Raw genomic sequence first — 23,995 nt, 5'->3', positions numbered from 1 at the left:
TTTCTGCAAAAAAGGGTGTGATCCGTGAGGGTGTTTTTTGGTGATTTGGTGAGCAACTTCTCTGCACAGTTTTTTGTCTGTGTGGTGTGGTTGCGTGTACGTAGTATCGTGTTGTTTGTTTGTGGATTGCTGTGCTGTTGGGTTTGAGCCTTTTTTCGAATCCAATAGGTCACGGGTTTGACTCCGGCGGAAGTTGTTGTTGCTTGTTTGTTCTTGCAACGTGTGGTTCCGTAATTGGTAGGGTGCTGTGATTGCCGTGTACTTGTGATTGTCATTTTTGCGTATTATTAAATGGCAAATACAGGTTGGATTTTAGATTCTGGTGCAACGGATCATATGACATATGATAAAAATATGTTTCAATACATGACCACATCTCACAGGAAAAATATATCAACTGCCAATGGTACTTTGGCACCCGTGTGTGGTGCCGGCACTGTGCATCTTACCCCTACACTTCCCCTACATCATTGCTTGCTTGTTCCTTCTTTATCCCATCATCTGTTATCCATACCACAGGTTACTGAACAATTGGATTGTGTTGTTCTAATGTATCCATCATTTTGTCTCCTTCAGGATATTCAGACCAAGGAGATAATTGGGCGTGGCACTAAGAGAGAGGGGTTGTACTATGTAGACGACGTCGTTTCTGGCAGAGCTAATGCGGTTCGAGCGTCCCGGTCTAGTAATTTACAAGAAGTGTGGTTGTTGCATCGTCGGTTAGGGCATGCATCTTTTGGGTATTTACGGCGTATGTTACCTAGTCTATTTAGTGGAATAAATGAATCAGACTTACATTGTGAAGTATGTATTCTTGCTAAAAGCCATCGGGCTTCGTTTCCTCCTAGTATGAATAAAAGAGCTTTACCGTTTGAACTTGTGCACTCTGATGTTTGGGGACCATCTCCTGTTGTTACTTCTTCTGGGATTAAGTGGTTTGTTACGTTTGTTGATGATTGCACTCGTATGACGTGGTTATATGTGGTGAAAAATAAGAGTGATGTTGGTATGGTATTCCGAACCTTTTCTCAAATGATTCGGACACAATACTTATCTGTAATTAAAGTTCTTCGTTCTGATAATGGTGGTGAGTATCTTAATTGTGAGTTGTTGGAGTTTCTTTGTGATCAAGGCATTCTCCATGAAACAACCTGTCCCTATACTCCACAGCAAAATGGAGTGGCTGAACGGAAAAATCGCCATATCTTAGAAACGGCACGTGCTCTACTTCTGGGCGCGTCTGTTCCTAAGATTTTTTGGCCTGAAGCAGTTACTTATGCGGTCTACGTGATTAATCGTATGCCCTCTCGGGTGATTGACTTTCGAACTCCTCTTCAAGTTCTCACTCAACATGTTCAGGTGATGTCTACTCATACTCTCAAGCCCCGGGTATTTGGTTGTGTGGCTTATGTGCATATTCCGAAAATTCATCGCACTAAGTTGGATCCGTGTGCCCTTCGATGTGTGTTTGTTGGTTTCTCATCTCACCAAAAAGGATATAAATGTTATCACCCTGAGACTCGGCATATGTATGTTACTATGGATGTGACCTTTTCTGAATCGGAGTTTTTTTATGCCCCCGTATCTTCATCTTCAGATCACCAGGGGGAGAGCTCTAGTGGTGATCTAGAATGGTTGGACGTGCCAGAAAATACTGTGGTTGATGTTGAGGCCGTGCATGCTGGTGCCGTGCCTAATGCGGCAGTGATCATACATGCCGTGCCAGAAAATACTGTGGTTGATGTTGAGGCCGTGCATGCTGGTGCCGTGCCTAATGCGGCAGTGATCATACATGCCGTGCCAGAAGTTGCTGCCGAGAGCAGCATGCAGTCAGAAGCAAAAGATGCCGAGAGTGATCCACAGTCAGGACAGTTCATTGTTGAGCCTACTTGTGTAACCCCCTCTCTCTCTAGCTCCACGGTGATGCCCAATGATTCTTCTCTGAATAAACCTGAGGTAAGTATTGTGGATGATTATGTAACTAATGCAAGTACTGATGTAAATACATATAAGCTGCCACCGAGACAAAATCGGGGTGTGCCACCTGACAGGTTTTCTCCGGAAGGCAAAGTAAAGTATCCGATAGCCAACTATGTCTCATGCAATGGTCTTGCACCAGAGCGTAAGACCTTGATAGACAATATGGAGGCTATTCGAGTACCAACTCGTGTGGATGAGGCTCTAAAGGATCCAAAGTGGGCAAATGCAATGGATGAAGAAATGTTGGCGTTACAGAAGAATAATACCTGGGAGGTGACGTCCTTGCCGGAGGAAAAAAAAACAGTTGGATGCCGGTGGGTGTTTACTGTCAAATACAAAGCCGATGGATCAATAGACAGGTACAAAGCAAGGTTGGTAGCTAAAGGATACACCCAAACATATGGTGTAGATTATCAAGAGACGTTCTCTCCGGTTGCCAAGATGAATACGGTACGTGTTCTGATTTCTTTAGCTGCTAATATGGACTGGCCATTAAAACAGTTTGATGTGAAAAATGCTTTTCTCCATGGGAACTTGGAGGAAGAAGTATATATGGATTTTCCTCCTGGGTACAGTGCTGGTAGAAGTACCGAAGTATGCCGGTTGCGTAAGTCTCTTTATGGGCTGAAGCAATCGCCTCGTGCATGGTTTGATAGGTTTACTCAAGTTATGAAAAAGATTGGGTATTATCAGAGTCATTCTGATCATACATTGTTCGTTAAACGGAGACAGAAAAAAGTGACAGCCTTAATCATCTATGTAGATGACATGATTATTACTGGGGATGATTGTGATGAGATTTCAAGGCTGCAGAGAAATCTTGCGGCTGAGTTTGAAATGAAGAACCTAGGGGATTTGAAGTATTTTCTTGGAGTCGAAGTTGCTCGATCTTCGAAAGGTATTTTCTTGTCACAACGTAAGTATGTTTTGGATTTGTTAAAAGAAACTGGTATGCTGGGATGTAAGCCAGTTGATACTCCTATTGTTGAAAAACATCATCTATGTTTGGATCCGAATCAGAAATCGGTTGATAAGGGGAGATATCAGAGACTTGTAGGGAGACTAATTTATTTGGCTCATACACGACCAGATATTGCCTATGCAGTAAGTGTAGTAAGTCAATTTATGCATTCACCGAGTGAAGATCATATGGCTGCTGTTATGCGTATCTTAGCTTATTTAAAGTCTGCACCTGGAAAAGGAGTTCTCTATCGGAAGCATGGACATTTTAGGATTGAGGGGTTCACGGATGCTGATTGGGCAGGAAGTGTAGGTGACAGACGGTCTACTTCGGGATATTTTACTTTTGTAGGAGGCAATTTAGTCACATGGAGAAGTAAGAAACAGAAGGTAGTATCAAGATCCTCGGCTGAGGCCGAGTATCGAGGGATGGCTCACGGCATTTGTGAGATTCTCTGGCTTCGAAAGCTTCTTGAGGGGCTTGGGTTCAAGCCAAAGGAAACCATGAGACTATACTGTGATAATAAGTCAGCAAGAGATATAGCTGATAATCCGGTACAGCATGATAGGACAAAACATGTGGAAGTTGATCGACATTTTATTAAAGAGAAGCTTGAAAGGAAGATTGTGTCAATACCTTTTGTGAAGTCAGAGGAGCAACTTGCAGACGTTCTAACTCATGCAGTATGTAGTCGAAGGTTTGATGACTCACTTGTCAAGTTGGGCATGTGTGATATCTATGCACCAACTTGAGGGGGAGTGTTAGCGTGAGTCAATATTAGGAAAAGTAGGGAATGTAAATAATAGGAGTCCTTTATTAAGTAGGTTTGTGTATATGTTATTTGTTTCCTTGTAAAACTATAATAGTACTGATGTATATATATTTCTAAACAAGTAATACAAGATATAATTCCGTAAAAGTTCTATTATTATATCCAAAATCTATAATGGATAGTGTAATTGTTCTTCTTCTACAGTTAAAAACGTCAAAAAACAATTAACCCAGACAATTAAATACATGAAAATCAGTCAATATTTGCCTAGTAGCTAAAATAAGAACGGAAAAAGAAACATAACGTTTCGTGATCAAAGAATTTTATGTCAAACCAACAGCACTTCCGCATCCACCGTGATTAGAGATTTTTCAGTATGACCGGCAAAAAGGATGGTGCATCACGTGTTATTATATAAATAGTATAATATATATGTGTTAATAAATTAATAACTTAAAAAAAAAAAATTTTCCCACTACTTAAATAAAAACACATGGTGTATCACTCGTATTCCTGTCATAATAAAAAATTTATCCACCATGACCACCTGCACTCCCCTTTTTCCTAAAATTTTTTAATTTTTATTTTTTATTGTGAGTCGTAGGAGGTTAATTGATTGGTTGATAGAAGAGTACGAAGAATAATAATCTTGTGAAGGCCAATCAAAGAAAAGAGAGGGTCTGAATTTTGGATGCGGATGCTGAGGGGCCTGGTGATTTCGGCGGGAAGAGGATAATTTATTTGCAGGCTGTTAATTTTGGAGGGAGACTAGGAGTCTCTGAATTTTTAATTCAATTTTACGTCTATAGGCATTGGAAAAGTCAGAACATGAAGGGGTTGGAAAAGTGTAAACTTAATTACGGTTATTACATTTCTAGGGTTTTGCTAGGAAAATAAAAGTTCATACTTTTGAGAAGGACATTTTTGTTCACTACTATTTAGTATCATGTATGCTCATCATCCTAGTAATTATCGTTATATTAGTTTGAATTTTGAGATTTGTGTATTTCTATTATACGAATCTCAAAATTTAAACTTATCTAAGGATGATAAATAGAATCGTGAGTAAAAATGCTCCCCACTAAATGGTGGTGCGCAAAAATATTCCCTACTTTTAAGGCATTAGACTATCTCGCTATTGGTCACATGTGGAGGGGCTTGGTGGTTACGGTTGTTACATTTCTAGGATAAAGCCTCAGGCCAAGTTTAGTTTCAGGACATGCAACATGTAGCTGAAAGTAATAAAATTATAGCCTTCATGGTTGAAGATGAAAACTTAAGAGCGTTGTCCTTGTTCATCTGGTAAAATATGTACCTATATCAAAGCACAATAATGTCATGTCCTGAACTCCGAGACATGATATCATATTTAATTTTAATTAATCTTATGGCTACATCTAACCTTCGAATTAGATTTCTTACATACCATGTGAAGGGATCAAACCAATTATATTTCATTATTCATGCGACAAAAATCAACATGTGCTATGTTACATTTAGATGTCATACTTAGCGGAAATGGATATTTCACTTAACTATGAAATAGAGTGACAATCGGCATGTTCAGCCTGCTAGGCTCTAGCAAGCCTCTAGTGATGCTAATGTCAATTTTCGAAATTTATTCGGGATATGTTGGCCCCAAGTCAATCCTCAATTAAAATGGTTTCTATTAAAGTCAACCACCATAATTATTCTCATTCTATAAGATCCGCACATCGGATTTACGACCTATAAGTTTCTATGGCCAACACATTACTCCTACGATAACATATTACAATTTTATAGTGATCCAATGGTTGGATATCCACCTATTACAAATTGAAGTGACGGTCACTCAAGGAACTATGTTCAATTGATCGATTTTGAAGAAAGGGAGTGCAGATTTAGAATCAACACGTCGAAATGCCCTAGGAAGGGTCCCGGGCTGAATCCCAAAAAGATCAACGGTCAACACCGAAATATTCCGTCACTGGAATGGAATATTTCCTTACAGAATATTCCTTGATATATTTTGACCTAGAGTTGGGTCGGTTCGGATCTGAATTTGGATCTAGGTTTGGGATGTTTGATCCGTACGTTCGGGGTTGGGTCAGATCAACCATGTTCCTGCAGCCGCCAGGAAACCTCACTGGATTATGGGTTTTCTCGCCAAAAAACTCAGAATTTTCTCTAATTCATCTTTGCCATTTCTCAACCATTTCACGCAATCCATACATCAAATTTAACTACTCAACGAGATAAACGCATTGATGGTAGTTAGAGGTCTCATCTTGCCCAGAATTGATGATGAAACTTGCAATGAAAGAGGTTGTTCTAACTAAAATCCCATATTTCGAACTCTCATCACAATTCTAGCAAAAGTGTGCAAAATACAAGTAGTCACCACTACCTTTCAGCATTCACGAGATCAATTTTGATGTAGCAAATAGACTAACATACAATAAGATAAACGTATTAATTGACGTTACATGTACAACACATCAACTCAAATTCAAACGTCCACTCGATCTACAAAACAGTTATACCTTAAAACTTCAGTAATAAGTTAACTACGTCTCGAGCAAAAAGTCAACACCAAGTTGTCCATGGTTATTGTATTAATCAAATTAAATTTTAAATATTTTTGGTCATAATAAAGATTAATTAACTTAATTAATGACTTAGGACTTAGACTGTAGGTAGTCGCACGACTAAATAGTATTAGGCAAATAAAGCGTACCTGCGTGGGGACGTAGGAAGGGGAATCTTCTTATTCTCTTATCCTCCTTTCTTCTTCTTCCACCTCTATTTTTCTTCTCTTTTTTATTTTTATTTTTATTTATTTATTTTTTAGCTCCTCCCTGCAAACTGCGAAGTGAAGATTTTGACCGATCGGACAAAATGGTGAAGGAGACGGAGTACTACGACGTTCTCGGCGTCAGCCCGGCGGCGACCGAGGCGGAGATCAAGAAAGCTTATTACATGAAGGTCAGTTAGATTTTCAGGAGAAACTGAGAGATTATCGTTATTTTGGCTTTAATTTTGATTAAGCGATAATTAATCGGAAGTTTTGATTCGTAATCAGTTGCTTCTTCCTCAATCGATTATGTGATAAGCTTAATAGATCCAAGCCGTGTTCTATAACATCACTTGGAAATGTGAATTGTATCAGTTGTATATGATTATTGTCTGTGTGGAAGTGATTTTAGATGATCAAGAGCGCTTCTGACAATGTTTGGAAGAAGCACCCGCTATGGGCTTCTTTCAGGAAGCAAGCACTTCAAGTGCTTTTCTAGGAAGCACTTGCATTTTTGTTAATTTTTTTGATGTGGTTTTAATAGAAGCGCGTTCAGTCTGAGCAGAAGTGCTTTTCTAACAAGCATTTCTAACAGCTATAAATTTAATGACTTTGGTTTTTGTGGGTTTTGTGTGGATCGCAGGCAAGGCAGGTTCATCCAGATAAAAACCCAAATGATCCACTTGCAGCACAAAATTTTCAGGTGAGATTTGCTCTTGTTTTTCATTTAAATTAATTCCCATCAAATTATACATCATGGTCAATACAGTGTATTTGTGACATGAAAGACTTGCTATTTGCTTCCACGAACTTGTATATTAGAAACTACAAGTTCTCAATACTGGATTCAGAGCCCCTTTCCTCAAACGGGGTGTCTTTTATTCTGTCATTTTCGTTTAGTATAGTTCTATTGTGGGAAGGTTGTTTTATGAAGAGGGGGTGGACTTGAATTGTTAGTAATTTCTTTTGTTGGTCTAGTATAGGCTTACCAAGTATATATGCATCTTTTTCATTTGATTCAGGTTTTGGGAGAAGCTTACCAAGTGTTAAGCGACCCAAGCCAACGCCAAGCGTATGATGCTTATGGAAAATCAGGAATTTCAACGTTAGTTTTGTTCTCTTATTTCGTTAATATATGAGTTCTAATATCTAAAGGGTGGCTGATACAAGACACCTTATGGATTTCCTGAGCATATCGCAATATGTGTGTTTAGCTGCGTGCTTCTGACATTTTCAAAATGTTACTTTGATTCCAGCGACGCAATTATTGATCCTGCAGCGATCTTTGCCATGCTTTTTGGTAGTGAGCTCTTTGAGGAATATATTGGACAGTTAGCCATGGCATCAATGGCTTCCTTAGATATATTCACAGAAGGGGAACAGTTTGATGCGAAAAAGTTGCAAGAAAAAATGCGGGTACAGTTTTGTTTAACTTTTTTCACTAACCCAGTTTACCTCCAATTTTCTTTGATGGAATGGAAAGAACTAGTCCATATCATTGAAGAATGCTTACTGTGTGGCAAAACTGCCAATATCCTTTTACTACAGGTTGTTCAGAAGGAAAGAGAAGAAAAGCTCGCAGAAACACTAAAAAATCGACTCAACCAATATGTGCAAGGCAACAAAGAGGAATTTGTTAGTCATGCTGAAGCTGAAGTTGCGAGGCTTTCCAATGCAGGTAATTCATTACGTGTGGTGCTTTTGGGTGACAAGAACAGAATATTTTCAACTGCTTTTAGGTCGGCTCTTGTGTAAAAGTTGATGAGCTTTGGCTGGTATCTATCCTCTTGAATTGAAGAATAACTGAAGAATAAGCTAGCTCTTTCTAAATGTAGGTTGGGACCATACAAGATGAGATCCTGAAAACACTCTCTATGAAGCATTGCCGTTTTAGGGCCTACATTGATTTGTTCTTTCCAAGGATTTCAGTATTGGTTTCAGTAGTTGAAATGTAGAGAAATATAGGAAGATATTGATATTCAGTAGAAATATCGATGAAAAAACAAAATAATAAAAATTAGAAATAAAAACATACAAATTATCTTTGAAACTTCTAAAATCCAAAACTAACAAATAACACTTCATTTAACATATAAATTTTGCAACATGGTTAACTCATAATTACTTTGCTACTGCAAGTGATGGAATCCTTGGTGGATGGGGATTTCCTCTTCAACCTACTGCTTCTCGGGTTCAAAACTAACAAATAAAAACCTACTGCAAGTGGTGGAATCCCTGATTTTAGCATATTATCGACCAAAATATCAGTACTATTGGCTATTTTAGTTCCTTGGTTCTTTCTATAAATACATTGACATTTAGTTCAGATGTTGATTAATGCAATACAACCATTATACTGCTACTTGGTAACTAACAAGTCAGTAAAAATTATAACTGTAGTATCTTACGTCTGTTAATTTAGGTACTCATTGTGTAATTTTATCATGGATCGCATTTCTGTCAGCTCACTTAATTCTATTACTGCATCCAATTTCGATGGAGATTATGCAGCGACACAGTTAACAGGGACTAGCAATCCAAGTTATGCCCAACAGTTCATCATTTTTCAAAGTTAAAAAAAGAAATTGCCGAGTAATAATTCATTCAGGTTGTAGGAACCATAGTTTGAAATTGCATCGCGTAAGGCTTTGCGTGGGAGGTTTCACTATGCAATGTCGCACTATGTAGCGGTTTCAATGTGTGTGTATATATACTTGCACCAAAACGCATATCATCCTCATCAAGAATATATTACCTTGCAAACTATAATCACCGTCGCTATCACGTCTTTTATTTTCCTCTTCTTCAATTTGTTGCAAAATATCATTAGTAGTATAGTCATTTTCATTGACTGGATGGATGTAGTGATCGTCGTCAGCTAAAGGAACATCAAACAAATTAGATGTGGCACATAACGCAATATTGCATAGAAACCGAACGCTTTTTTGGACCATTGTGATATTTTTGCATTATTTCGCAAAATGTCTCCCGTGATGCGAGATGATATAGTGCACTATATTCCCCAATATCGCGCGTTTTTCAAACCATGGTAGGATTTTACGACACATAATGTGGTTAATGCCTTATAAATCTGTTTCTATGATTATTGTCTAAGCTTCTCTCTATCATTTTCAATGATATTGTCTATTTTCTACAGCTTATGGTGTTGATATGTTGAATACAATTGGCTACATATATGCCAGACAATCAGCAAAGGAGCTAGGCAAGAAAGCAATGTATTTGGGTGTGCCATTTGTTGCAGAGTGGTTTAGAAATAAGGGGCATTTCATTAAATCTCAAGTAACAGCAGCAACAGGTTAGTGGATCTTTCTGAATTCGGTCATTGACAGTTGCGTCTAAATCTTTGTTATCATGGTGACGGTAAATTTTTGTTCCAATAATTAATTGAGCTATGGAGCTAACCAGGGTGTGGGGACTGATTCTACCCAAACTAATAGGGTCCAATCCACTTCATCCATATATATTTAAATATTTGACAGGAAAAGGAATAATCATGTGTTTTGTTTCTTTCTTTTTTTGCATATGTAAGGTATACGTTTTCACAAATGCACACAAGTTTTCTGGCAAAGCCAATACGTGCTTTTGCTTAATGGACTGTTATTTCAGGTGCAATTGCTTTGATCCAGCTGCAGGAAGACATGAAAAAGCAGCTAAGTGCTGAAGGAAATTACACAGAGGAAGAGCTCGAAGAATACATGCAATCTCACAAGAAAGTGATGATTGATTCCCTGTGGAAGCTTAATGTGGCTGATATTGAGGCCACTCTTTCTCGTGTTTGTCAGATGGTTGTTCACTGCCCCAATGTTGTATTTGGTAATTTTCAAAACATGAATAGAAATCTGGTCTAGATTGTAATTTTTCATTTCATCTTTAGGTTCTTCAAGACAACAATGCCAAGAAAGAGGAACTCCGTGCACGAGCAAAGGGGTTGAAAACTCTTGGCAAAATCTTCCAGGTATTGTTTTCTTAACCTATATTTATGATTTTCTGTTGCTATAATCCCCATTGTCTAATACATATGGAAGCTATGACATTTTCGTATAGAGAACTAAATCAACCGGTGGGAATGAGGGTGAAACTCCACAAAATAGTAGAGTTCATAAACTGAATGGAAGTGAATTACGCTATGATCCCTCTTCTCCTATAACAACACCAAAGTCCTTAAAGCCTGAAGAGCCATCATATACTGCATTCGAGCCGCAGGTATCTTCTCTTTTAATAAATCCATTTTATGTGTCTGACTCTATCCTTTTTGAGTTTATATCAAATAGCATTCCAACATGGCCTAGAATGCATTAGTTTTTGACATTTGGTATTCTCTAGTTTTGGGACATGACCATTTGTACGTAATTTTAAAGATAGGCATTCCTAACTAGGTATTACTTGCCTGAAACAAACAGTTAGAAGAGTATCGACTCATTTGACACAATTGAGAGAGGTACAAAATCACAAAAAGACAGAACAGTTTGATTAAACTCAAGATTAGAACCAGTACTTGTGCTCCTGAAAAGTAAAAACCACCGTAAATTTTAGTGAGTTCAGCTCTTCGATAACAACAAAAAGTGAAATGACCCTTAAATGGTGGTTAAGGTAATGGATTTATACACTTCAAATGGGTTTTTTTTTTTTTTTTATAACAACCAAGACAATTTTTTTAATTACAAAATACATTGAAAATGACCAGAATAGAAAAGAAGATCACTGTAAACAGGTGAAACACACGAGTCACAAGACTCCCAACTATAATAGAGAGCTGAAACTACATTTCTTGTGTTCGTCCCAATTCTTGGGGGATGGTGAGAGAGTTGAGGACTGTGGAAAGAAAGTGGGAAGTAGAAACCCTTGTACGGAAAGTAGAAACCCTTGTACGTTTGTTCTTTTCTTAATGCGTTATCCTTATTATTTTTTTCTTTTCGATTTCACAGAGCCCCTATGTGGAAGCCCCCCAAATTGCAGGAGCGCAGTTGGACTATCACTTCCCAAGGCCAACTGCACCACCTGGTGCCCAGAGAAATTCTTCCATTGGCAGGGATTAAGGATGGAGATTGGGTTTGCTCCTTCCCTTCCGTCTTGTAGTAAAAAATTGTGACATCTTTTGTATCAATATTGTGACTGGTTTTGCGGGGAAGGTTAGCTGGATGTGTATGCTTGAAGCGGGTAAGGATTGTGCTTGAAAGGACAACTCACCTCCAGCTGCGTAGGCCTCGCTCATTCTTATGGGGAAGACAGATTTATATACGTAGGGAGGAAGATAGATTGTTGTGGAAGATAAGATTCCGTTGTCACCAGTTGGTTGGTATAGTTTGTCTAGTTATTTATTCGTGTATTTTTTGGGAGTGACGGATTTAGTTTCGAAGGTTTGAATTTTAGGCTCAGCCCTATGTTTTTGTCGATGTGAAGATTCATGTTGATTTGCCTAGATAACAAGCAAATATCAAGACTGTAATGTACATTCGTTCATGGGGCCATATTATGTGCTGATGGAGTTTTTCTCTATCCTTCTGTTGGTCATATTACTTGTGTTCAAAATTACAGTTCATTTAAACTACTGCCATATAAAGCAAGGGTTATATCCGGTAACCAGATTGGATAGGAAAACGAAGTGGCGGGCGCTGTTCGGTTTGATTATGTTCGACACAAAATATAACCGAGTCAACTAAAATTAAACGGTTTGGTTTGATTTGATTTTGACCAATGCTACTATTGAAATCAAACTAAACCTTTGTTAATCGGTTTGGTACGATTTGGTTTGGTCGGTTTAAGCCTCCAACACGTCAATAAACAATGTCCAACATTTCGAGTATTAATTTTTTAAATATTCACATATTTCAATTTCATCAAAAGTAACGTTTTTTTTTTAAACATAAAAATTCTATCTAATCAACTAGGACCAAGTTTCAATTATATAAAATTTCATGCTTGTAAACAATTTATTAGTTAGTATCACATAAGAATGAAGGGCAAATAAAATCTCTAATTTTTAATAGTGATTAGAACTTATAATATGCGATCACTTGTAATATATGTATAGTAAGACCTCAAATGAACACATAATATGTTGACGGGTGTAAAATAAATAAATTTAATAATTAAAATATAAAAGATATATGATGGATTCGGTTTTGCGGTTTCAAAAGTATGAAAACTGAACCTAACAAAAAAATAAATCGGTTCCGTAAGTTTTTAATTTATTTGACTATTTTTTCTCCAAACCAAACCAAAACCACCAAAGCACTTCATATTGGATGGCTTGATTTTCACTCATAGAAAAACCTCCCATTTTGTACCAAATCACGTGATCACTTCAAAAATCTCATTTTATGCTCTAAATTTGTAGAATATGATTTTTGAAGTAGTAATGATGGTTTTCACGTTGAATATAACAAAATAGAAAATGGAAAGGGAAAAAACCTTTTCAAAACGGTGCGTATAACAGTCTCACTAAACAACGTAAGCCCCTCTCTAATTATCAAGTCGGCAGAACCAGAGCGGCAGTAGCTGCGACAATGGAGGGAGGGAAGACGAAGCAGAAGTCACCAGCTCTCACCCTCCAGCAGTTCATCTGCACCACCGCCCCTCTCATCGACCTCGAAAAGGTTCTCTCTCTCTCTCTCTCTCTCTCTCCCTATAACCAATCAGCCATGGCGTTTTATTTCCCTGCTTTTGTTTAATATGCACTTCAATTGAATGTTAAGATGCCGCAACGAAATGGACTTTTATGGAACTAACATGCTTTGGCAATCAGGAAGCTGAGATATCTGCTTCCATTACAACTGGGTCCTTCAGAAACTTGGACACTGCGCAGAAGAAGGGCTCCACCATTCTCAATTTGAAATGTGTTGATGCTCAGGTACCAAGTGTTGCATTTTCTTTCCACTTTTCTATGGCTTCCCAGTTACTGCTTTCGAGGTTTTTTCAACTGCTTGGAAAATCAGAGGCAACCCGAAAAGAGAAAGTGAAAGAAATGCTTAGGCCTTGGTTTGTTTTGATAGAAGTAGCTTTTAGGAAAATGCTTTCCACAATATGTTTTGCTTGCTTTGCTTTCACTTTTGGCTTCAATGCACATAAGGGTTGTAGAAGGTTTTTTTTCTCTAAACGCCAGAAAAAAATTAGAGCTGTCTTCTGGCTAAACAAACAGGGCTTTAGTTTTTTATACTACAATCGTTTACTTAAAGAGAAGATATGAAAATTTGTCTAGTGTTTATGTCAGTTGAGGTATTCTTAAAACAATTTAAAAGAGTGCTGATAGAAAGCATAAAACTTTCTAGGTGAAATTTCTTTCCACAATTGAACGCATTCGGTCAAAACAAACAATTTTTATTGGCATGTGTAGCATATAACAATAATAATGCCCTCCTAACTTGTTATGCCTTTGGTTTTGAGAATAGACAGGACTCATGGGGAAGAGTCTTCTTGAATTTCAATCCACCAAAGCAGATGTTCTTCCTCCCCACAAGGTGAGAAATCCAGAATTCTTGCTTCTATGCTCTCAGTGAGTTTTATTGCAATGTTTGCTCTTCGTGCTATGTTGTTAATACCTTCAAGACTAAATGTGATTATTTTAACAAACAGATTTAAGGAGTTCCCGGCTCCAAACTATACCGTACTATCTGAAGTTTGTCCTACTAATTTCTTTTCTGTTCTTTTAATTTGCAGTTTAGCACCCATGATGTGGTTGTTCTAAAACCAAATAAGGCTGATTTGGGGGCCCCTGCTCTTGGACAAGGTGTAGTTTATCGGTTAAAGGTAATTCTAGACTGGGATGTTTGCATTTTTGATCATCATATTTTAGTTTTGAGGATCATGCTCTTACTTGTGCTGGTGGTTTGTTAACGTTTTGTGAACAGGACTCATCAATCACTGTTGCTTTTGATGATGTTCCTGAAGATGGTTTAAATAGTCCTCTACGGTTAGAGAAACTAGGAAATGAGGTATGAAATTCAAGTTCTCTAAGTTTCGATATTTTTTCTCCAAATTTCCTCAATTATCACATCGCTTTAGAGGCTACAGTTCAGTTAATCTGGTGATATGATTCTTAAAGCTTTCCCACCTGAAATCATATTGGTCATTGACGTGGAATATTATTTAAAATTTGGTTTCTATCATTAATATTATTCTCATCAAGGAAACAATAGAATTTTTTAATCGCAGATTGTCTATGCAGGCATTACTAAATCTTCTTTTTCACATGCCCTGCCAGATTAAGATTCATTGGAAAAAAATGCTGAAATATTAACTGTGTCTTTTCAGGTGACATATCGTAGGATGAAGGATGCCTTGATACAATTGAGCAAAGGTGTGCAGAAGGGCCCTGCATCTGATTTAATTCCTGTCTTATTTGGAGAGAGGACACCAACAGTGTCCAAGAAGGATGTCATGTTCACTCCATTTAACAAAAACCTTGATCACTCTCAGGTCCCTAACCCTAATACTATGAACTTTTTCTTTGCTTTTCCCTTTTCTTCTGAATCATAACGGTGTCACTCACGATGTGCCATTTTGATTAACATCACACATTCTATTGACGGTCTTCCTCTGAATCAGCGGCTTCAAAGAATGAAAGCACAAAAACATGCATTCGTAAATGCATGCATGTTCTGTGCACATAATGTCATCAACTACAGGTTTTCTGAAATTAAGCATTTTCCTACTGAACCTAAAGAAAAAGAATAAATAGGTCATTATGATCATATATAAATTGCTCCATCTGAGGTCCTGAGGATATCATAGCCTCTTCTATTTTATATCATATTCTTGTATATTATTAACAATTAGGTTTTTGAATTTAATAAAATTCTTAAGAATAAAACTGCTATTATGTGTTAAATAATTCCACCTTTAGATCTCCTCAGTGAGATTAGGCAAATTTTAGCTGATAAGTTATATACTTCCTTCAGGTTACTTCTAAATGTTAGTTGACTGATATAGTACCATGACTATTGTTGTTGTTTTGTATATCTATGCCCCTTTATTTTTATGAGCATCTGAGTCCAAAGTTTGCTTTTCATGCATATAGTATTTCACTTAGTAATCCTTGTTTCATTTCTCAGTAACTAAAGCACCTTCTACATTTTTTTTTATATTAATTTTTTCTCTCTTTTCTTTGCTCCACAGAGAGATGCCATTTCAAAGGCCCTGTCATCAAAGAATGTATTTTTGCTGCACGGACCTCCTGGCACAGGAAAGACCACAACTGTGGTGGAAATTATCTTGCAAGAAGTTAAACGTGGATCAAAGATTCTTGCATGTGCTGCTTCAAATATTGCTGTTGACAACATTGTTGAGCGACTTGCACGCCACAAGTATTTCACTGCCTTTATATTTAAGGATTTCAACTTTTACTTGATGATTGAGTTTTAACTATAACAAAGAAATATTAAGGTCCTGAACATAATTTATTTGCTGGTCTCCCAAAAAATTCAAATTAAGGAAGCTTATGAGTACATAAAGAACCGATTTTGATGTTGACATATGCATTTCATATCAACTGTTTGCAGTACGTCCTACTGTGATTGCCCATTTTATACAAATTTTAACACCATTTTACACAAATTTTAACCAAAAGTACAAAAAGTTTGAAGACTTTAGAGATCTACACATAGACCTCGGTGGAGATTCTTCCTGGTTTGGGTTCAGTGGTTGTGTTCGGGTTTGGCGGTTGAGTTTGATGGTGTTGAGTGAGTGGTTACACTATGTTTCTAGGTAACTCAGATTGGGTTTGTAATGGGGGTAATTTGGGAATGCTATGGGTGTACTCATTAGTTTTTATACTTTTTTTTAAAAGAGATGGGTCAAGATATTAAAATATGTGAACATATTTAAAAGTTAGGTGCCAATAGAGTGTTGGGTTTTACGACTCAAAATTAGGATGATACAAAGAATTAGGTTTGTGTTACCTATTTGGTTTTGGTGTCCTATTTGGGTTTGGATTTTGACTTCTTAGTTGGTTTCCTTGGTGGAGAGATTTTGTTAATTACCTATTTGATTAGGATTTGTATTTGCTTCCTATTAGTATTCTTATTGTAACCTATGCACTATAAATAGGACCTTAGGGTTAGTGTATTTTGTGTGCCTCACCATGGCTTAGAGAGTTTTCTCTAATTGGGTTTTGGGGTGGAGGTCACCGTCTGGAATCATGAGTGTGTGGCAAACACGTGGCTCATTCGTGTGCCAATTTGGTGAGAGTCAATTTGTGAGTTTGTGAGTTAGAGAGCAATTTGGGAGAATCTTCTCCATTTGTTTGGGTTCTCTACTCGTTTGGTTTAAGGTTTGTAATTTGTGGGATTTGGGTTGAAAGAGTTTAAACACTCTTTTGTAATCTCCGTTTGTTTAGTGAAATTCCTCGCCGTGCTTCGTTCGTGGATGTAGGCTTTATGCCAAACCACGTAAATCTCTTGTGTTAGTTTGAGATTGTTTGTTTTAGTTTTCACCTATGACGTTGATATTGGTACTTTGTTAAAATTCACTTCCGTTTGCGCATAAAAGTACAACATAGAGTCACCCTTACTTGAATGCCATATGTCAATTATGAATTTCTTTCTTCAGTAGACATATTCGGATAGTTATTCCGGACTAGCTTGTTGACCGTTGACTCAGTTGATTTATGACCCAAATTTATAGCTTGTATGGATATTAAATTAACGTAATTAACTAAAACAATAATTTTGATATTTTCAACTGATAATAATCATCATCCTATCTGTTGTGCCCCATTGTGCCAAGATCATCTGTTTAACTTATGATATCTGCTGTTAATTTAAGTTGGTCATGGTGATACCTTCTCATCTACTAATTTCATTTCATCAAGTAGACAGTAGTTTAGTTAGTTTGAGGCTTCCTGCATGCTTACTACCTGGTTACTTATTTCTGTTTCTTTATTCAGAGTAAAGATAGTGAGATTGGGGCATCCTGCACGTTTACTACCACAAGTTCTGGACAGTGCACTGGATGCACAGGTATGCGAATTCTTCAAATTTGTAAAATGAAAAGAAAATTAATTCTTCTCTTTTTAATGGAAGATTTGACTTCGTATATAAATATTGAATACTTAATCTGATTAGCATTATTGTTTGATATCTGTGCATTCTGCAACACTAATTTTTTTTCTCCTATTCTTCGTTTGAGCAAGCCATGGATACTTGTCTTTCTTTGCATCTCCTCTTAATATGTATAAATGTGTACACACACACATATAGATATAAAATATACCTCTACTGCAATCCTCAGTTGCAGATACTTTCTATTCTGCTTCTGTTATTACTGATAGTGTTAGCATGGATATGTATTTCTAAGTAGATGCATTACTTTTTTATATTATGGTGCATATAGGTCAAAACTTCTAAATAGGATGCCTTTTTATAAGAAAAGAAAAGATCACATGTGGGGATTAACAATGTGGTTTAATGATCCAAACCGTCTAAATCACTCCTTAAAAGATCATCCTTGAAAAATAAACCAAATCAGAAACCATTAGTCCTCTAAATTTCATCATATAAAAAGATAAAGTCAGTGTTATGACAAACATCAGAAATTGTCATGATAAGATATAAAAAAGAACATACTCTTTAGAGACTCCCTTTATCATATAATTAATCGCCTATATTTGTTTGAAATGTTGTCCTTACCATATATTGTTCTTTGCTGTCAGGTCTTGCGAGGGGATAACAGTTCTCTGGCAAATGACATTCGGAAGGAAATGAAGGTAGTTATGTAGAGTAAAATTGAAGCCTGAACTTGATTAAAATCTATGACTATATGCAAATTAAAAAAAAAAAAAAAGTTGCAATTCATTTTTTGTTGACAAAGATGCTTTACCAAACTAACTTGTTAGTATTCGTATATTTAGTGGTACTATTTCGTTCGGTTATATTGGAAGGGGTTATGATCTATCCCATTCATAGCCATTCGCCACCCCTCCGTCAACACTTGGATTTATTTAGTAGGTCTTAATTATGGAGTTTAATTTGCTGAAGACTGAACCCTCACTGATCACTGCATGGCTTAACCAAAGGAACTTGCACTTTGCATTTTTCCAGGCATTAAATGGGAAGCTGTTAAGGACCAAAGATAAGAACACTAGGAGGGAAATCCAGAAGGAGCTTAGGACTCTTTCTAGGGAAGAGCGAAAAAGGCAGCAGCTGGCTGTAACAGATGTAATAAAAAATGCAGATGTAATCTTGACAACTTTGACTGGGGCATCTTCTCGCAAGCTTGACAATACTTCATTTGATTTGGTAATAATTGATGAAGCTGCTCAGGCACTTGAGATAGCATGCTGGATGGCTCTACTGAAGGTAATGCTCTAATACAAAGGTACATACATGAACATGTGCTAAAAAAATTGCATATGTATTTCCATGAAATGCCTGTTTATGTCCTATGCATTCACATAGTAATGCATGCTGGTTAGTGATCTTCAGAGAAATGTTATGGGTGTGCTTTTAGAAAGTTGGTCACCCGAGGACTCCAAAATTCAAGACAAGAATAAGTGCAATATTGAAATTACAGCTGCGCTCTATGGAAAAGGACCCGTTTATTGTATGATTGCAAGAAAAGAGAAGGTCTTTAATAATTTTAAATTAACGAAAACCCAAAACCAGAAAGTTTTATTCTGAGCAATTTTCGTTATACATGTACGGCTTGTTCCAAAATTCACTTTAAAGTATCTGAGTTCATTGTTTTAGGGTTCAAGATGCATACTTGCAGGCGACCATCTTCAGCTTCCTCCTACCATTCAGAGTGCTGAAGCTGAGAAGAAAGGTCTAGGAAGGACCCTCTTTGAACGCCTTGCAGACATATATGGAAATGAAGTCATGTCTATGCTCACTGTCCAGTACCGCATGCACGAGCGGATCATGGATTGGTCATCAAAGGAGCTTTACAACAGTAAGGTGCTCAGAGCATGCCTGGATGTTGGCTTACCGAGTAGACCTATATTATCAATTGACTGTGTTAGAATATAAAAGAAAATTAAATGAAAGTCATTACATTAGATTGTGTTATATTATTTTGTGGTTTAATCTCATTACAGATTAAGGCCCATTCAAGTGTTGCTGGGCATATGCTTTTGGATCTGGAGGATGTAAAGACGACCTCTTCTACAGAACCGACCCTTCTTCTAATAGATACAGCTGGGTATGCCATGTATTCTTGCCATATACCCAACATTCAGTGTGTGTGTGTGTTTTTTTTTTTTTTTAAATACTTTGTCTCTCTTGGAGGAGGTTTAGAGTCATATGAAGTAAACCACAACAATATTCTCTTGAAATTTGGTTTAGAATGCTGTTGTGCAGTTGAGTGAAATATTAAACATTAGGAATACCAGCAGGCTGGTAGTAGAAAACTGTCAAGTAACACCTAGGGGCGCCACTTCGTGTTTTTGGTGTTTTGTTCCAAATACTGAAATGACACTACGCACACACAACCAAAGACACAAACACGACCGACAAGGTATGGTGTTATTTAGGCCTGAGGTAAACATAGCCTACTTGTCGAATGGATGACACGATACAACATGAGCAATATGCTTTATGTTGAGATGGTTATTTTACCATTTGTTTGGTTATTTCATGCTAATTTCATCTGAAAATGCTTGATACAAACACTTAATGGAACAAACACAATCACTTATTCGAAATTACTGCCAATCCTACGTGGTGTTGTGAGTTGTGACATTTTATCATGTCGTTTCAAAAACTATCATTCATAGTACCATGGTAACGCCACATGAAGTGCCATTATCTTAGCTTAGTGTAGGATTCACTGCTATTTTGAAGGTTGTGAGAAATGAGTAGATATTATACGACATTGTCTTTACAGCCTTCCTAGTTCGTAATAAAAGAAACGCCTTTTTGTACGACTGTTGTGACCCGTTCATGCTGATTGGTGTCAGGTGTGACATGGAAGAAAAGAAGGACGAAGAAGAAAGTACTTCGAATGAGGGTGAAGCCGATGTTGCTATTGCCCATGCCAAGCGGCTTGTTCAAAGCGGTGTTCAGGCTTCTGATATTGGAATTATCACTCCTTATGCTGCACAGGTACTAAAGTGTCTTTTCTTTTGCCTATGTTCTTGTAAGCAATAGCTTCTTTCTGTGAGCTTTATTTCTCTAAATAAGGTGAAGGATTACAATAGCTTCTAGATAAATGAAAATCAAGCATTCCATGAAAATACTAGTAGCAATGGCGTCGATTTTGTCTGTTCTTTTGCTTATATCAAGCCTAGTATTGCAGGTTGTCTTACTCAGGATGTTGAGAAGCAATGACGACAAGCTAAAGGATTTGGAAATCTCAACAGTTGACGGCTTCCAGGGTCGGGAAAAGGAAGCCATCATTATTTCAATGGTTCGGTCAAATTCAAAAAAAGAGGTATTCTTGTATCCCTGGTACCATTGCTAATGCAATTTCTCATATTTTGACGGTAGACATCTCAGATTCTCATTTACCAAAATATTCTATTATACAAGATAATAAATGTTGAACTTTTTCAAAATAATTCAGGTGGGGTTTCTGAAGGACCACAGGCGAATGAACGTGGCTGTAACACGGTCAAGAAGGCAATGCTGTCTTGTATGTGACACGGAGACGGTGAGTAGTGATGCATTCTTGAAGCGTTTAATAGAGTATTTTGAGGAACATGGTGAGTATCTAAGTGCCTCAGAGTATAGCAATGAATGACCATACAAACCGGCTGTGTTTGGTGATCGATACCATACCTCGGGGATATAGTTCCCCTAAGATCTTCCACTGCTTTTGAGGCAGAGGAAAACTTACACCTATTAAACACAACTTACAGTTCTTAATGGTATTTACCGATTGAAAATTTGTTTAAAGCACTTTTTCTTCTCTAATTATCTAATGTTATGGTATGCGATATGTTTGAAATTTGTTTGATGAACTCTGTAAGCATAACGATACTTTGATTCATACTAAAGGAAATCGCACCTCTGGTTCAGCCCTTGCAACTACTAGGGCAAGACTGAACTAATTTTTTCGATCATCGACATGTATACATTCATGATCAGAAATGTCACTGAAGAGTAATGGATGGAGAGGATTAGCAAATTGACAGTCTAACGACATAACATGCTGACTATAAGGGAAGAACACATTACTCGCTAACCTATAGCCTATGAGCAACTACTAATTGCCGATCTCTAACAAACTCCTCCAGTGAAAGCACGTCGTACTCTTCCAACTTGTTAAACAAGCTTATTCTTAATTTTCTCTTAGAAGTTCCAAATGGAAGTGGGGAAGGAAAGCTCTTCATTCATATCATAAACTTGAAAGGCACCAGCATCTGCTCCTTGGTTTGAAATCCCGTGCATCTCAATCAATGCATCCCAATTGATATTATTGGCAGCAAAGGGTCCGAATTCATCATGAACTTCTCCGATTGAAGATTCCGGAGCAGTAAAACTTTCCGTTGTCTCGGTTGCCTCTGATTGTGTCTCCTTTGTCAGTACTCCCAGTTGCTGAAGAAACTCATTGAGATCCATCTGTGGCTTCTCCTGGTGGTCTTCCGCCGCTTTTTCAGATGAAATTTCCACATCTTTCTCCTTCTCTGCAACATTTCGCATCTCGGTTTTGTCACTCAGGATGTGAGCCTCAGGTTTTGAATCACAGGAGGAAGAACTAGAGGAAGGGGTGGTGTGACCAAGAACCCCATTTTGCTTAAGTTCTTGGAGCCTCTGATGAATAACATGAACGCTCGGCTGCGCATTGATGTTGAGCAAACCGCACGAAGGAAACATGGAAATGAAGTTATGGGAAGGGAACCACTTGAATTTTTGAGATTTGAGTGAAGGATTGGAGCTGGGTTGAAGGTGAGGAAGGTTGAGAAAAGCTTCGGGGCCGTAGAGTCTCCTGGCAGCATCGTCATAGGCCATGGCAGCTTCCTCAGCCGTAGCAAAAGAGCCCAGCCACAGCCTGGTTCTCTTCTTAGGCTCTCTGATTTCAGCCACCCATTTGCCCCAAGTTCTTTGCCGAACGCCTCGGTACTCACACGAGGCGTTCTGAGGGCCGCCTTTGCCTCTCGTTGGGCCTTTCTTCCATGGCTTCAACGGAGATTTTCTGCTGTTATCCATGGTGGTTTTGGGGGGAGGGTTGGAAGAAGCTCAGTGAGAGTGAGAGGGAGTGTGAGTGTGTTGTATAGAATGGTGGGAAAGGCGCGGGATATGTAGTGAATGAGAGTGCAGTTTGGTTTAAATGTTGTCACGTTTGCCCAAAGTTTTCAAGCTCATGCATGTGACCGTTGTTCTTCTCTTACACTAGTGAGTGTGATTTTAAATTTCTATTTTTTAATTTTGTTTTTCTCTAGTCCTTTTTGTTTGACCTTTGGCCAACAATTCAATTAATATAAAATGGCATCGTGGCAGTATGTGATGGATGGGTTGGGTAGGAAAATGTTCTCTCGAGGCCTAACTCTGAGATTTCGAGGGCTCTAGGCGAGTCAGTGAAAGGAGACATTTGAGTTAGTAAACTTTCAAATGCATTGAGCATTCATATATATATTTGAATATTGAATGGTAATAATGTATTATTATTATTATCAAATAAATGCATCAATACATAAAACTTTTTTTTTTTTTTTTTTTTTTTTGGTAACAAAGAGTTTAGGGAGAGATTGACTATTCTCACATTTGTTTTTATAATTGCATCAGAACATAACTTAAAGTTTACTCATCTTACATTTTAGTGGAAAAAGTTCTAAATAGTTTCACACAAGAGTTCTCTTGTTGAACATAATAAGATGTTTATATTATCAGACTGTAAATGTGAATTATAATTTTTTAATTTTACCTTGTAAAACAATATTTTAAACTGATACTATAATCTACGAGCCTACATCTAGGAATTATTCATCAAGTTGATCCTCACATGAATGAATGATCCAAATTCATAGTTGGTTGGATACCATAAATTTTGTAAGAGATACTTGAGGTATAGTGGAAGGATGGATCATGATTAGGGGTGATAAATCACCCATTGAGTTGTTAATATATCACTGAAATGACAAATCAAACTAAATCGGTAACTATTTAGGTGGCAAATCAAATTAAATGAATCTTAATACTTACTCATTATCGCTTACAAAAGCATTTTTGTGTCTTAATTGAATTTTCTAATTTTATTACCCAAGAACCATGGGACACTTAAAGCAATATAATTATGAAATATTTCTCAAATATTTTTATTCAACAGTTGAATATCCCCAAATTGTATGTCTACCTTCTGGCCCCTAGTCCAAGTTATACTATTCTAACTTATATTGTCAAATGATCACACAATAAGAGTTTGATACCGAATACAATCAAGATCAAGTTTTAAAACAAAATAAAATGTCAGCAGTACTGAGGTCTAGTATTATTTCTTTTTAGTTATATGTGAGAAGTCTCGAATTCGACTTGATTTGATACCTAATAAAGTTGGAAATATGCTTTTAACGTTGCCTAAGATTGAAAGTTGGATGATTTTAATGTTGTGGTGG

General features: G+C 37.3%; 3 protein-coding genes across 3 annotated transcripts; 2 read left to right on the top strand and 1 right to left on the bottom strand.

The window, feature by feature from the left end:
• Nucleotides 1–6,437: 6,437 nt before the first annotated feature.
• LOC103932852 (chaperone protein dnaJ 10-like) lies at nucleotides 6,438–12,021 on the top strand. Its single transcript, XM_009342504.2, has 10 exons — nucleotides 6,438–6,680; nucleotides 7,133–7,192; nucleotides 7,512–7,594; nucleotides 7,746–7,905; nucleotides 8,038–8,167; nucleotides 9,647–9,805; nucleotides 10,117–10,295; nucleotides 10,385–10,465; nucleotides 10,555–10,713; nucleotides 11,436–12,021. Exons 1-10 carry the CDS (start codon nucleotides 6,594–6,596, stop codon nucleotides 11,544–11,546), a joined length of 1,209 nt encoding a protein of 402 aa, XP_009340779.2. The 5' UTR covers nucleotides 6,438–6,593; the 3' UTR covers nucleotides 11,547–12,021.
• Nucleotides 12,022–12,945: 924 nt separating this feature from the next.
• Nucleotides 12,946–21,390, top strand: LOC103932856 (DNA-binding protein SMUBP-2). Its single transcript, XM_009342506.3, has 15 exons — nucleotides 12,946–13,106; nucleotides 13,256–13,360; nucleotides 13,899–13,967; nucleotides 14,167–14,256; nucleotides 14,358–14,441; nucleotides 14,761–14,925; nucleotides 15,625–15,812; nucleotides 17,393–17,465; nucleotides 18,158–18,211; nucleotides 18,546–18,803; nucleotides 19,194–19,400; nucleotides 19,541–19,644; nucleotides 20,402–20,546; nucleotides 20,740–20,874; nucleotides 21,007–21,390. The coding sequence occupies exons 1-15, from the start codon at nucleotides 13,017–13,019 to the stop codon at nucleotides 21,181–21,183; spliced, it is 1,944 nt and encodes a 647-aa protein (XP_009340781.2). The 5' UTR covers nucleotides 12,946–13,016; the 3' UTR covers nucleotides 21,184–21,390.
• A 143-nt stretch (nucleotides 21,391–21,533) lies between these two features.
• LOC103932853 (dehydration-responsive element-binding protein 2F) lies at nucleotides 21,534–22,876 on the bottom strand. The gene has a single exon (XM_009342505.2). It carries the CDS (start codon nucleotides 22,590–22,592, stop codon nucleotides 21,735–21,737), a length of 858 nt encoding a protein of 285 aa, XP_009340780.2. The 5' UTR covers nucleotides 22,593–22,876; the 3' UTR covers nucleotides 21,534–21,734.
• Between the last annotated feature and the right edge of the window lie 1,119 nt (nucleotides 22,877–23,995).

Source organism: the organism of the source record quoted next, unplaced genomic scaffold (assembly GCF_019419815.1).
Source record: "Pyrus x bretschneideri cultivar Hongxiangsu unplaced genomic scaffold, Pyrus_bretschneideri_v1 Contig53, whole genome shotgun sequence".
NCBI lineage: Eukaryota > Viridiplantae > Streptophyta > Magnoliopsida > Rosales > Rosaceae > Pyrus > Pyrus x bretschneideri.
This window is presented reverse-complemented; position numbering and strand designations above follow the sequence as displayed.

Coding starts and splice junctions, on each gene's coding strand:
- LOC103932852 (XM_009342504.2), top strand. CDS start 6,594: ATGGTGAAGGAGACGGAGTACTACGACGTTCTCGGCGTCAGCCCGGCG. Junction 6,681..7,132: donor AGAAAGCTTATTACATGAAG/GTCAGTTAGATT, acceptor TGTGGATCGCAG/GCAAGGCAGGTTCATCCAGA. Junction 8,168..9,646: donor TGCGAGGCTTTCCAATGCAG/GTAATTCATTAC, acceptor TATTTTCTACAG/CTTATGGTGTTGATATGTTG.
- LOC103932856 (XM_009342506.3), top strand. CDS start 13,017: ATGGAGGGAGGGAAGACGAAGCAGAAGTCACCAGCTCTCACCCTCCAG. Junction 13,361..13,898: donor TGAAATGTGTTGATGCTCAG/GTACCAAGTGTT, acceptor TTTTGAGAATAG/ACAGGACTCATGGGGAAGAG. Junction 14,926..15,624: donor AAAACCTTGATCACTCTCAG/GTCCCTAACCCT, acceptor TTTGCTCCACAG/AGAGATGCCATTTCAAAGGC.
- LOC103932853 (XM_009342505.2), bottom strand. CDS start 22,592: ATGGATAACAGCAGAAAATCTCCGTTGAAGCCATGGAAGAAAGGCCCA.